The sequence below is a fragment of the Cuculus canorus genome, chromosome Z, assembly GCF_017976375.1.
Source record: "Cuculus canorus isolate bCucCan1 chromosome Z, bCucCan1.pri, whole genome shotgun sequence".
In the NCBI taxonomy this organism is placed as follows: domain Eukaryota; kingdom Metazoa; phylum Chordata; class Aves; order Cuculiformes; family Cuculidae; genus Cuculus; species Cuculus canorus.
In genome coordinates this window covers 62,181,165-62,195,979 of record NC_071441.1, presented here as the reverse complement: position 1 = coordinate 62,195,979, position 14,815 = coordinate 62,181,165, and the positions used below count along the sequence as shown (strand labels likewise).

At 37.0% G+C, this 14,815-nt stretch overlaps 1 protein-coding gene across 6 annotated transcripts in view; it reads left to right on the top strand.

Annotated features, from left to right (window-relative positions):
* The window catches only part of DTWD2 (DTW domain containing 2), a 225,684-nt gene that overhangs the window by 45,162 nt on the left and 165,707 nt on the right, over positions 1–14,815 (top strand). For all 6 annotated transcript variants that reach the window (XM_054054129.1, XM_054054135.1, XM_054054133.1 and 3 more), the window contains one exon: positions 5,747–5,936. In XM_054054129.1, coding sequence (XP_053910104.1) covers positions 5,747–5,936 — 190 coding nt within the window. The remainder of the gene's footprint in view (positions 1–5,746; positions 5,937–14,815) is intronic.

The window sequence follows — 14,815 nt, the reverse complement described above, 5'->3', positions numbered from 1 at the left end:
GTCATAAATTAATCATGGTTGTTTAATTTTTGTATTTGTGAACATTTTCCTATTAGATGGTGAAATATTTAGCTGTAAAATTACAGATTTCCAAACTTCAAAAATATTTCTCATGATTTCTTTGTATAACCAATGATAATTTGTTTATTCAATTGCCCTATTTAAGAAAGGGCATAAAAATCCAGATTGTGTTAGAGACTAAATGTCATTTATCTACAAAAAGGAGAGTATCTAATATGGAAACATCATTTTTTCCTCTTGCTGCCTATGCTTTGTTCATGATCCTAAGGGACTGTTTCTGAATATAGAGATGGTAGAGGATTGTTGCCATTATTTTTATGCATTTTATTACCTTATGGGATCAGTATCCCTACAATATTCCAACTGTGGGAGTCTTGAGATAGGGGAGGACACCTGCTTGTGACCAAGGTGAAACAGCAACGATGATACAACAAACTGAGAAGTTCCCATTCACTCGATGGTTTTCCACACGGAATAAATTAGCATCTGTTCTTAGCATCACTTTATAGTAATTTACAAAACTAAATTATGCCTTACAGGCAATCAAGTCATGTTCATTATAAGGCCCTTTCAGGTAACGTCACCTAAAAACTCTTATAAACTGATAGAGCTGTAATATTTCTGAGAGGAAAAGTTAAACTGTATTCTGTTGCCCATCCCCAAGATGGTTAGGAACTCAGTTAAGCAATTGCCTTGACTGAAGTGAAATGCTACGGATCTGCACATCTTTTGCCCTTGTTACATATGTATGAATGAATTTTGTATATTTGTAATTTCATCAGAGATTCACTGTAATACTTTCTTTTGAGATTTCTACTGCTTCAAAGCCCTAATCGTAATGTATTTACAGGAGGCTGTTGATAGCTGCTGTTAATAGTTCCTGAATACTTGTGACATAAAATAAATTAAGGAGTTGCTTTGTTGATTGCCTTCATGGCTATTAAGATAACATAGAACAATTGTGTACTTGAAATCCTTTATCTGGTCCCCTTCTTTAATGAGAATATTTGTTTGTGAAATAGCATGGGAAACAAAGTAATTCTAAAAGCCTTTAGGTACCTAAGTGGTACCTAAATTGAGGAGTAAGTTATAATTGTCACTCAGCTAGGAGCTGCTTTATTTGCAGACCTTTTGAGAAAGGCTGAAGAGAAACAGACTGTTTAAGAATTATTTTCAAATGTAGCAACATTCTTTCATTTTTCCCTGACTGACACAGAGTTGTGAATTCTTTAACAGTCAACCTCTGATCTGTAGGAAGAAAAGTACTTCTTTAGAAATTCAGCTTCACAGCCTCCTCTTGAGATTTGGTAGCTTCAAAGTCTGCCATCAGCATGTCAGTTTCAACTGATATGGGAGGTACAATTAAAGACCCCATCAATTCTCTGAAATTAGTCATGCTTCACACTAAAAAGGGCTCCTACAAAGGGACTATGTACAGAGTTCTAGGACAGTGATATGGAATAAGATGTAAGACAGACTTAAGACTGTCTCCAAGGCCAACCAGCACCCGCAGTGCTTTTCACCCTCTTCCCCTCCTGGTCTAATCTTTTGGGCTAACTGTTGTGCCCCTTACTGTGCCCAGCCTTGCCATTGCCTTTGATGTACCTTTTGGTGTTGGGCCACAGTTGCATTCAAGCATTTGCGTAAATTTTCCAAGGCAGCAGGAAATACTGATGTCCTGAACACTAGTGAGGAGAGATACGACTAAAGGGCAAACTTATTTTGCTGAAGCGTTCCTGGATCCAGGTTACCATAAACCAGCAGGCAAAGTCATTTGCAGAGACATTTCATAAATAAAGTATTGTTGTGAGGCGTGCAGTCCAGCTATCTTGTCTACAGCAATTGCTGCCCCCAGCACAAACATCCCCTCTCATTCTGCGTCTGCACTGCCAAAGCTACATATCTGCATGACAGGCTTGTTGTATTATGCCATACTGGAAGTCACAAATGCTGTGGAAGCTGTAGACTGCTATATCAGAAGATGGCAAGAGAAGCAAGAATACCACCTGTCTAACTGTGGGCAGCTGCTGTGTGAAATTGTTCTATCATAATAATCAGCTGTTCCTTCAGTAGCTTGGGCTAACTTGTCCTGGAGTGGCTGCTCATGCTTGTTGCAGCTTGGCTTTGTGCTCCTAACTTACCGCTGTGTTTCTGTCGCGTTTTGTTTCCCCACATAAATAAGTCTTCCTGGACTACAGAATTTCGTTCCTGAATTTATACTTGAATTTATAAGAAACAAACAAATTAAAATCATCCCAAAGGGTAAAGGGTTCACTGAAGAGTGGCTACAGGCCTGGTGAGACTTACCTAATTCCTCTCAGCTTTTAGCAGTTCAGAGGACTTTGGATCAAAGGATTTACTTAACTATCTTCAGTGCAGTGAACTAGTGTGAGGCCTGAAATTTCTGTCTGGTCATTCTAAACAAGGCAGCCTGGACCGAGGAATGGACTGGTGCTGAGTTTTTGACTCCATCCTTGCTTTGCAGGGGAAGTTTAGGCAAGATTAAAAAGCAAAAATACTTCTTCCTGTGTAGCGCACAGGATCTTGTGCTGTGGTTCTCAGAGGAGTTTAAAAACTGGCATATATCCTTGAAGATTTCATGAGTCGTCATGAATATAAACAACAGCTTTAATTAAATTGTTGTCTGTATTTTTAATAATCCATATTTGTCTCAACTGACTCTTGTACTTAAGCAATGGAATACATTATTTGTGTTCAAAAGAATCAATATTAACATTGTTTGAGTGGGCTTTTATGGTAGGATTATATGGACTTACTTTTAGAAGTAAAGCTCTGCGAAGATGAAGTCTTAACTCCTAGCCTTTGACTTCATGCTGAAGTAAGCCTAAGCATACAAGTCAAAGCTTGTATGGAAACACAGTTGTGAGGATTGGATTTTTTGAAAGAGCTCAGCAGGCAACAGCTCTATTTCAGTGAAATATTATAGTGAAATGACTGATTTTTCGTCAGTGTTTCCTATTTGACATCATATCAATTTGTGCAGTTAACAGGTTTGTTTTTATTCACCAGATACAAATTCAACCTTTTACTGAGGCTTTTCATTCCTTTTGCAGATCTAATTAAGTGCAACTGAAGGATATGCTTAAAAAGTGTTTTGGGGGACAAATTCTTAATGATGGTGTTATATGTGACTAAAAAAAGTCTTAATTGCACTATATGTCAGCGACAAACTAACAGTAAGCAAAGCCTTAAAATCCAGGAGATACAAAGCCTGTAGTGGAATTCAAATGATGTACATATGTAGAAACACAAATAATTTTTTTAAAATTGTTTTATTCAAACTATTCCCCTTCCTAAGCAAATAATTAGGTTTTATATTTGTTTTATCACTCCTGCACTGTTCTAAGGAAGGAAGAAGTGTCTTTTATAAATAGGACACATATGTTTTAATAGGGCTGCTAAACTGGGTTGTGACTGTCAGTGTAAACCATAACCTGGAAGGGGTTCCACAGCATATTATTTACAGAACCAAACCTATTCCTGTGAAAGGAAAGGGTATGCTGAGCTCTCTGCATGTGTTCAGTGTCACTCTAGGAGTAAGTTTGTGCATCATAAGCAAGTCCTTTGAGGATAGAAGGAATTCCTACTAGTCTGTAAGCTTCGTGAGTTCATGTAGCAGAGTATGTGTAATCAGCCTTCAAATCCAAGGTTAAATTTGTAGGACTTGTGTTTTGAACCACCCGCTCCCCCTGCTTTGCTTTTGCATATAACCTGTTGCATATAACCTCTTTCCTTTAAGGTATTTGCCTTATGGTCCTCTATGAGTCTTAAGCTCAGGATCTCAAGTACATGTCAACTTAAAAAATATTATTAACCTTTTATTTCTCCCCTAACTTTGGGTTTTTTTGTTTGTGTTTTTTGGTTCTTTTTTCTACTTAAGGAAGGGGGGTTCTTGCTTGATTTTTGGAGGAGTCATGCAGGTACCGAACTCCTGTCTCTTAAAAGGTGCAAGGTCACAGTGGCATTGCATCGCACAGTGTCATATGTGTGAACTTATGTGTCTACATCCTGCCTCTGTCTGTGTCTAGGAATATACTCTTGCACTTAATTTTTCCTGATAGGTAGCATAGAGAGCCTACTTTGTGTGCTGGCTATTGTCAGCCTCATTCTGAAACTCTGTATTTTCTCTAATAACTAGTACTGGTTTCACTTTCCCATTCAAAGCATGAGTAATGACATGTTGTTTCAACTACATATTGCTCTTCTCCTCCTACCACATCATGTACTTTTTATAACCTCTGAAGTACCATGCAGAACTTCTTTCTTATTCTTTGTCACGTGCTTCAGTCACTCCTTGCTTTCTTCCTGTTTTCTGATAGAATCATAAAATCATAGAATTGCTTGGTTGGAAAAGACCTTTGAGATTACGGAGTCCAACCGTACCTGTCCACTACTAAACCATAGCCTTGAGCACTTCAGCTACCCATTTTTAAATATCTCCAGGGATGGTGACTCAACCTCCTCCCTGGGCAGCTGTTCCAGCGCCTGAGAGCGCTTTCACTGAAGAAATTTTTCTTGATGTCAAATCTGAAGCTCCTCTGGTTCAACTTGAGGCCATATCCTCTCATCACCCACCTCGCTACCACCTCCCTTGGTAGTTGTAGACAACGATAAGGTCTCCCATCAGCCTCCTCTTCTCCAGGCTAAACAACCCCAGTTCCCTCAGCTGCTTTCAATAAGACTTGTTCTCCACTCCTTCCCCAGCTCCATTGTCCTTCTCTGGAAATGCTCCAGGACCTCAATGTCTTTCTTGTAGTGAGGGTCCCAAAACTGAACACAAGATTTGGGGTGCAACTTCACCAATGCCAAGTACAGGGGCACCATCACTTCATCCTTACTTCATCAGGCAATTCTGAAGATCTCATGATGAACCTGCTGAAATTGATTCAAGACAAGTGATGCAGTATTTGTTACGGGACTGGCTTCTTCTCAAATTCATCCTCACTAGCTTACTTGACTAGGTGTTTTTTGAGGCTTCCAATGCTACTTAAATGCATAGATTTTGTGAACTAATTTATGGTGACTAGCAAAACCTTAAGGAATTTCCATGTACATTAAGTGAACACTTAATGATATAGATACTTATATACACTTAGATAATATCTATTACTCTGGTCTGTTTCCTAATATATAGACCAACAGGAAGGAAAAAGAGAATGTACAGGTTTGGGGACTGAAACTGTGACAGTAGTTGTTAAAAAAAATAAAATAATAAAAAGAATTGAGAAGATAAAATTTTCAAAAATGTCCTGTAGATGTGGACCCTGATTACTGATGCTGTTTACATGGACAAAGTTCAAAGCAGGATGATTGTAGTACTTTTATGCTTGGAGCTTAAACAAATTTTGCAAGCATACACATGTTAAGTTTTGGTAAACAATTCAAAACATCTCTTTGATTCAAATAGACATTGTACACTCAATAATTAAAGCATTGGAAAATACCTCTGATAAATTACTTCATAAAGCTTCATTGTTTATTTTTGTGGTTGCTTTTTTCCTCCTTCCTTAGGAGCTAAGGGAGAACCAACAACTTTTCTTGAGGTGTGGAAAGAGAAATAGGTAGCTGAGTGGTGGACTTTTTGAAACTTAAGTAAAATTTGGAAAAAAATAGTTGAAATTTGTCAATTTGAATATTTAGAAGTACATGTTCCTCATGAAAAAATGTAATAATTATTGTCATTTTATGTGTCTGTGCATTGAAGGTATCCTGAATTAGCAACTGTGTGCAGAAATCCCAGTACTCTAATTTTGTATCCTGGTGCTGAAGCAACCAATTTGGAAGAAGTCGCTGTGATGCCTTCTAATCCATTGGCTATGATCATCATCGATGGAACGTGGAGTCAGGCTAAAGATATATTTTACAAAAATCCTCTCTTTCGGCTTCCCAAGCAGGTGAGTTATAATAAGTAAATTAAATATTTTGAGTGTGTATAATAGATGCTTGCTTTCTCATCTGGCAGAAGGGAGTGTTTTTGTTAAGAGGAGCATCATGGAAAGGTTTTTTCCTTCTCAACTGTTACCAGCCGACATAGTAAGGAAAACTTGAATGATTATGAAAGCCATTTTATACGGTTGCAAGTAAGATGACCGTAAATATCGGTGCGTTTAACTTCAGTGCTTGAAAATTGGTTTTGTTCGGTTTAAGTTAATGCATTGAACTTCATACTGAATGAGTGTTTTGCAAACTTGGAAGCTAATCTATGTAGAATTTTTTGCGTTTTACTTAAGATGTTAGAGCACATATAATTAAATAAGCATTTTTCCCCCCCTGTGTAAGTATTTTGCGTTGCAGAAATAGGAAAACTGAAAGTAGAACTTTGTAGCCGTTTTGCAAATGTCATGTTCTTTCCTGCATATTTAGTCTCCACCATATTGAAAGCTTTCTGACTTCTGATGATTATTCCTTAGAATTTAAGTAGAAGACTGACTGCATATCGTTTGTGGGTTTTGCTGGTGTTTTTTGGTGTTGTGTTTTGTTTGGGGTTTTTTTGAGTTTAGGTTTTTATTCCCCATGTGTTAGGAACATCAACACCCACCTGCCTGAACTACCAAAAAGGCTTAAGCTGTGCTTGAACAATAATTATGTCTGTCCCTCCCCTAATGAAAATAGCCTAGATTGTAATACAGTGTTAGTAATGTTAGTGGACATAGATTCCTGTTGCTCCATTGTGAATGATATGACAGTACCTTTCAAGAAGTTTTTTAGTGGTTAATTGTTGATAGCTTTGGCACAGGAGCCTTGAATATAAGTTTTGAAGGTAAAACTTAATCTCATGTGACATAGTTGCTGTTGTTGAGGTATTTTTTCTCCTATTATTAGATTGAAATCATTTATCTTTATGTAATACAAACACACCAAGTGGCATTTCTTTATGTAGTACAAAGGTGTGTCTGAGTTAAATGCCAAAATTACAGTTTTTGTAGAAAAGGCCCTAGTTTTCCACACTTGCAGTTTTATATTTGCATTGTGTGTCATTTATAACCACCTGCATCTTAATCTAGGAATTTGAAAATGTTATTGTTTAGGTTCTCTGCAAGTTTTTGAAAGAAAACATAATTTTTCATTATTTTTATTTTTTACTTTTGCGCTGTGCTTGTCAGTGGAGCATGGAAAAAAATGGTCGAAGGCTTGTATTTCTTCTGTGGCTGGAACTTGTCTGTAATACCATAACTTTGAATTTGTTGAGAAGTCAAAGTGCTGTCTAAAGTTTAGCAGTGCTATTGTTTGAGGATTCCTCTCATGTTGTTTCTTACATTGAGATTCTCAGTTTTGCTCCTGACCATTTCCCCTATGGTCACGCTGATAGAGAGCTGAGGTGTGGCAGAGAGCACAGCTCCCGGTGGGCTGAAGAGCCTCTGGCCCTTTCAAAAGAAAAGATGCGCTTCCAAATATAGTGAACACAGCTTTTGTGTAAGTAACTGTCTTAACTCAAGTCATTCTAGAGATTAACACTAGTTTGCAATTGATAATTTGTGGTGCTTTGTTGAAAATCCCGAGGACTGCAAGCTTTTGGTATGAATTCACAAGTATGTAAGCATTCTGAGGTTTTATTTTTTATCAGCTAGCTCAGGGTGGCTGTCCAAAATTACATATAGGAGCAGTTTTGCTACAGATAGAAATTAGGATTATTTGTCGAGGTTCAATTTGTTGACAAAAATGCTATTTTCATTCAAGGGCGTTGTTGAAAGTATATTGTAGAAAAAAATAGTAATACCAACAGATTTACTAGTGGAAAAAATTCTCTTCATTGTTGAATCACCTTTAAATCAGTGAAGAGAAGGTTCTGTCCCATTAGGAGGAGAGAAGGGGAGACAATTTGCAAACTTAAAACTCCTGAAGTCTTATGACAATGATGTTAGGATAGTTTAAGTGGAATACTGTTAGTCAACATGTTGCTAATTCAAAAAAAAAAATAAAATAAAAAAGAGCTACTGTGAGTCTAAGTTATAAATGATTTGCTTTAGGGGGTGAAATCTGTTCTATATCAAATCTGGGAATTGCTTTTAGGCTCTTACTATAGTGTAGCAATTAGGTTATATTGGAGTAAGTGAAATGGAAGAGTAGATTCTAGGTTTTAGTCCAATTATTTCGGCCTTCAGAGGAAGATGGTGAAACAGATGGAATTTACAGCTAGGAACTTATGGGATTCATTTCAATGTATTTCAATTTAACTGCAACTTTATGAATAGATTTTATGGAATTTATTTCACTACAATCCATTTCAAAATCTGCAGAACATTTGTCATACCTGAGGCACCTGACCACGGATACATCACTTGTCTTTAAGTGAGAAAGTGTTTCTGTTCATAATCTCTTTAGTCGGGCCCTACCAAATTTGCCAGCAAAAGTAAAAAAAAAAAAAAATCACAGATTCTGTAAGCTGGCTGTTCTCAATTGCGTTATTACCAAGATTGAAAAAGAAGAAACTACTTTTCACTAATCTATTAAATTGGAGGGAGGCACATAGAAGGGAAAAAGGACATTCTTCTTTTCTGTTCCTTTCAATTGCAGAAATAGTTTAAGCTTAAGGTTTTTTGAGGTTTTTTTCAGAGAGAGATAATTAGCTTCAAAGACAAGATCCAGTGGTTACAGCTAAACTCCAGCCCACTATTCCACAACAGACATTTTCTGTTAATTTGTGTTGTAATCAGTGTCCCTTTCTTAAAAACTGACTTGATGGAATAGCTTAGGTGTGCTAGGTGGCCTTCCTCTTTGCTTCCCTTATTATATGTAATTGCTGCTGACAAAATTTCCTCTCAGTAGCTACATGTGAGACAGGTAATCTCTGCAAAGCCTGGATCAAACAGAAGTGCATTTTATGTTTTGTAAAGGTGTTTGGTTTTTTTTTTCCCAGCCATTTTAAGTTTGACTTAACCTATATACTTCTGTTGTGCATAATTCAAGTTTGCTTGAAGGGCTGAATTTCATGCCACCTTCCTATAAAGCTGAGACCTGATCGTTGTTTTAGGATTTTTTTCTGCTGACACTTAGAGTGTCTCCAGTACAACAGGAGGAGACAATCTAAGGAACAGTTGTTTGAGCATATTCCGGGTGATTACTGCGTTATGGCACTTAACTGTTACCTCTGTTTGCCCGTAGTCAGTGTTTCTGGCAGATCAGATCAGTAGAAGCTGTATGATGTAAGAGGGGACTGTTTGCAGATAATCCATTTTGTTATCTGTCATTCTTCTAGATAGCATTGCGTTAAATTTTTCTTTCATTATGGTACTGAAAGTAGCTTCTGGGCTTTTACTTACTTAGCTGAGATTACTGCTATTTCCTAATCTTTCTCAGTTGCTTTCACTTGAGAGGCATGACTGGAAGAGCTAGCTGGCAATCTTGTTTCTAAAATCCTGTTCTTAAGTGTTTCAAAATGTGCTGTTCAAGAATATGTAAATGATAAGATTTGATTTTTCTCCAGTCAATTGTTGACCTGTAAGCTACATTTAGACTTTAGATAACTTGTTGAAATAAAAATAGCTGAACCTGAAAGAAATTGACAGTGTTTCTTTGTTTAAAAAAGCTAATATTTTGCATATTGTGGGAAAGGGAACCTTAATGAGGTTACCTACCATCCTGTCCAGTTGCCTCTTGAAAACCTCCAGTGATGGGGACTTCACCATGTACCTGGGGAGGTTGTTCCAGTGAATGTTTTCACTGTAATAAAATTGTCATTGAGATGAAATTTCCCTCCCAGTGCAGCTTATGCCTGCTGCCCCTTGTCCTCTCTGTGTGACTCCTTGTGAAGAGAGAGACTCTGTCCTCTTTGTAGCTGCCCTTTAGGTACTGAAACACTGTCATGAGGTCCTCCTAAGCCTTCTCTTCTCCAGGGAGAAAAGACAAGAAGTATTGCAGTGCTAAATGAGATAAATTTGAAGAAGATGCACCTTTCAAATGAAGAGACTCATAGAATCATATAATGGCTTGGGTTGGAAGGGACCTTAAAAGATCATCCGATTCCATCTGCCTTGCTGTGAGCAGGGACACCTTCCACAGGATCAAGTTGCTCAAAGTCGCATCCAACACCTCCAGAGACGGGGCATCTGCAAGTTCTCCAGGCAACCTGTGCCAGTGGCTCACTACTCTCACGGGAAAAAACTTCTTCCTAATATCTAATATAAATGTCCCGTCTTTCATCTTAAAACCATTCCCCCTCATCCTATCCCTGCATTGCCTGATAAAGAGCCCCTTCCCAGCTATCCGGAAGGTCACCTTTAATTTTTCACTGTATTTTGTTTAGACTGTCTGGTTTTACATGTTTGCTTTTTCAGTAAGCTGCTAAGTACACACACGATACCTTGCTTATAAATGGTTGTGACCTATGCCCATGTTGAGTCACAGGTGTGCTTTGTGATACCTGTGTTTAATTCCATTTTCAAATGTTGACAATTCTGAGTCTTAAAATCATAGCTGCATTACATTTGAGAGGGTGTTTTTCTGATTGTGCATATGTCCTTGGGATAGCTTTGAAGCAGTCCATCAGTTTAAACTAATCTGTTTTACATATACCTCAGTGGCAATCTTTCCACAGCAGTGTATGATCACAGCATGTGCTGTTCATGTGTAATTTTGATCCTTGTAAACAGTGGCATAAGCCAGGGTTGTTAAGTACTAACTGAATTGAACATAGATATATAAAACCTCGTGTGGTCTGAGCATTTACTGAAATTGAAAGATACACGAACTAAATACATCTGCATTTTGGCATTTAACTTGCCTAATTTTCTTTAGCCTTGTAGTACAGTATAAAATATAATTAGTATCCCTAAGGTTGTTAAAATGTTTGCTTTATTAAAATAGGGGACAGAAAAATTAAGGATCATTTAACATACAAATGGTTCTTTTAAAATTATGAAATCCTGCCCAATGCAAAATGGAACTGAAAAAGAATTTGAGGTGGCAATGGTGTAATGAAAGTAAAGTAAAATAAAATCCTGTGCCAAGAAACTCTTGGAAGAGTGGGCCGTAGTATTCACCATGATGTTTTTCGCTTGAGAAAGTACCACTGTATGGTGAAAGAGATGAGCTTTGATGTGCAAAACTGAAATATGAAACATTCACTGGATATTCTCATTGTTGCTGCTGTCACTCGTATTTATACTTACACATCTGTCTGCATAGGTATTTTTTTTATAGAATAATTCTAGAACATGATAGTATTTCTTCATTAAAGACTATAAATTGTTTTTTAACAGTGGAATTACATTAATGATAAAATACCACACGGAAAGAGACAATGTCTTACATGCTTACAAATAGTATTCTGTAAAAGTCCGATCATATTCTTTGGTTCTGTGATTTTGATTGAAATACCTTTTTTTCCAAAACTTCCATATTTTCATAAGGACAAACGATGTTTATTAAGTGGTGGTATTAAAATAATCCAGTAAAAATCAGTTTATTACTTTACTTTAGATTTGCTTTACTATTCTTCGGGTTTCACCAAGATGTTAAAATGTATTTGTGTACTACAGGAAATGAAAAACATTTGTTTTTCAGAAACATTTGTTTTTTTCTCTTACTGTTGGAGCTTATTATACCAGAAAGACTAGTTGTAAATCACATCTGCATGTGATTTTTATAGAAACTTAAATTTCCCATAACAGTTTTCTGGATTTTAAAATGTACATTTTTTAAAATGTTTATTTGGTGCAAAACTTTATAGCTGTAGAAGCAAAGGCAAATGTGGTGATATTAATTTAGAACTGTTTGTACATAAACGTGGATAAAAACATGGAAGTACATAATAGTCCAGAAAGTTCAGGGATCAGTCTTCCAGATGCAAATTGTTACCAGGGTACTGTGTGCCTTTGCTTCCTTGCAGTGTGCACCTATATAAAGGGTTTAAGACTCTGCAAAAGTGAATCATGAATATGATTTACCACTGGGGTAAATCACAGACCTCCTTTTTGAGAAAGTTCTGAGGCTCTGAGTTACAAAGTGATGATGCAAATGATCATACTGTAAGCTCTTGGGGAAAAATACGAGAAGGCAACAGGAATATCAAAAACTTTCCTAGCAGATTTGCTTCTTTGTGCATGTTTGAATTCTGCTTTGCATGGATCACAGCCTTTAACAGTTGCAATTACAGCCTGTCCGAGTTACCACTCAGTACGTTTTATCTAATCTTCTTTTAAAGGAGAAAAATGTTCCTAACCTTCTTTCTACTGGAATTGCATTGCAGGTCCTGTTTTAAAGGGTTTAAATTTTTAGTGGAAATGAAAAATAAAATGACTCTTTAAGTATTTAGCTAATAAGTGTGTTATAGTATTTTTTTGACTGTGATGGATAGTTAGTTACTCAATACACCAGAGAGAAAATAAATATTTGGATTGATTTTTCTTCATATGCTAGTTTATACTTGCTGTTATTCAAATCATACGGAGCTGTTCTAATGACCTTTTGGAGTTCTCAAATACAGAAATAGCTTCTTGCAGGAATATTTTCCCATGTCAGACTGTGACCAAACTAGCTTTACTCTCTTAGATCAAGTTTAAAGGTTATTGTTAGTGGCTTGAATTTTAGAAATAGTTTGTTGTGCCATCCAGGCAGTGCTAAGTCAGAACTTATGCAAGCAGTCATCTTTGAGACAAGCAGTGCTCAGTTCAGTGTGGAGCAGTGCAAAGGCTCTGTTTAAGTGCTGTGTACGCAACTCTCTATTAAACTAAGTTTGGACATTTTGTGCTGATATTAACTACAAGTATTTTTGCAATCCACTGTAACTGGCAAATAGTTGAAATTAGCAGTTATGTGGTCAGAGATTATGCTAAAATTGTCTGTAAGCAGACACCAGTATTCTTAAAGATTGAATTTTGTTAGCCCCATGACTGTGTTCTGTGTTTCGTTGTTCTCAGTGTTTTCATTGTTCAACAATGTAGGGATTTTCTGGCTTTTTCCTATTTCTACATTTATTTCCTTTTTTTTTTTCTACATTACAGTTCATATTTAAATACTCTGTGAATGGTTATCTGGATAAGGAGGGTTTGTTTCATGTTCTGAAACTTTGGGTTGATCATGCAGTTATGCAAGATCAAAATGAGTAGAACGCGATTATATTTGGAATTGAAAAAGGCAGGGGTTTGTTCCAAAAACAGAATGCGGTAGATATGACAATATTTAAAGGAGAGGATGGTGATGTAAGCTTTTCATCAGTATTCTGTAGGTAGAAAAGAACTGTTTTAGTAATGAAGAGATTAGAAATTCTTAATTGCAAGCTATACTACAAAGACAATAAATCAGAGACATTGGAAGATCACATTTTATTGTGTTCCTTCACAGCTCCACTCATTTTGGGTAATATAAATTGCTATATTGAAAGATTTTAAAGCTACTGATGGATATTTTGTTGTTGTTTTAAGTTTGTATTAAAATCTACAGATCTTCAATAAAAAGCTCTTTTAATCACAGCTCAGACAGCAGAGCTTTATTCTTTCAAAAGAATCTTTGACGAACTTTCAGTTGAGCTCTTCCAGGAAGTCCCAGAGGAAATATATTTATGCATATAACAAATTTAAATTTATCAGAAATATTTAAATTTATGTCTTGATCCAGAATGTATGGAATTTTTTACAAATTGTGAAGCATTGGTTTGGAAAAACTTTACAATAGAAACACATGAGACACACAGCTTAAGGTGACTTTTTATGGTTTTTGATATGATTACATTGATTATGTCTTGTACTCCACGAGATGGCACCCTTTAGAGAAGCATGCTGTCCTAAGATGTTTTGCGTAGACACAACTGAGAAGGAGGCCACAAGCATTAGAGTATGCACTGCAGGCTTTCTTGCAACAGCTGTTGTAGTTTGCAAAGATGGTACAGAAGAAGTATTGTGTTAACTTGGAGCAGTGGATGCAATTAGTTCAGAGAGAAGAATGAGCTGGTTAGCACAGCAGGCATGCTTGGCACAATTAGGCTGGTGGTACATTGTATGAAGCAATCACAGACCTCGGTGGGCAAAGCTGCTTCTGTTTGTAAGGAGACAAACATAGCATAGAGGGAACAGATGGCTAAAAAAATCATTTGACCTTCTACTAATTCAGGACCGAAGAAAAGGTTGAAAAAATTGACTTAGTGATAAGCTCCCATATAAAAATGTAGGCAAGCCATCCCAAATGCCTCATCAGAAGTAGGTAGTAGATGAATCAGATTTACTTATGCATAAAGGGACGGGTTGAGGGAGGTGGTTCTTCTCCTCTACTCCTCTCTCGTGTGACCCCCATCTGGAGTACTGTGTTCAGTTCTGGAATCCCCAGTGTAGGAAGGATATGGAACTGTTGGAGTGGGTGCAGAGGAGGCCGCGAGGATGACTGCGGGGCTGGAACACCTCTGCTGCGAGGACAGGCTGAGAGAGCCTGAGAGAAGAGAAGGCTTGGGGAGACCTTATAGTGGCCTTGCAGTACGTGAAGGGGCTCCAGGAAAGCTGGAGAGTGACTTTTTACAAGGGCATGGAGTGATAGGACTAGGGAGAATGGCTTCAAATTGGAAGGGGGAAAATTTATAAAAACCATGAGTGTTTCTCTGTAATTGTAAGCTGACATCAATCTAGTCAACAGTCGAGAGAAACATGCTATTAGACAGTCAAAAATGAGGCATAAAGGGTAGTTTACTTTTAATTATTTTGATTTTTCTTTCTGTGTTTTTATGCGTAATATTTATACCTAGTCATGTGTAATCCTTTGACATTTTGTAGCCGCGATATATTTTCTAAACATCTTGGAAGAGCATTGTATGTTTCCATGAGGTTAGAGTGATCCAGTTGTAATTTTA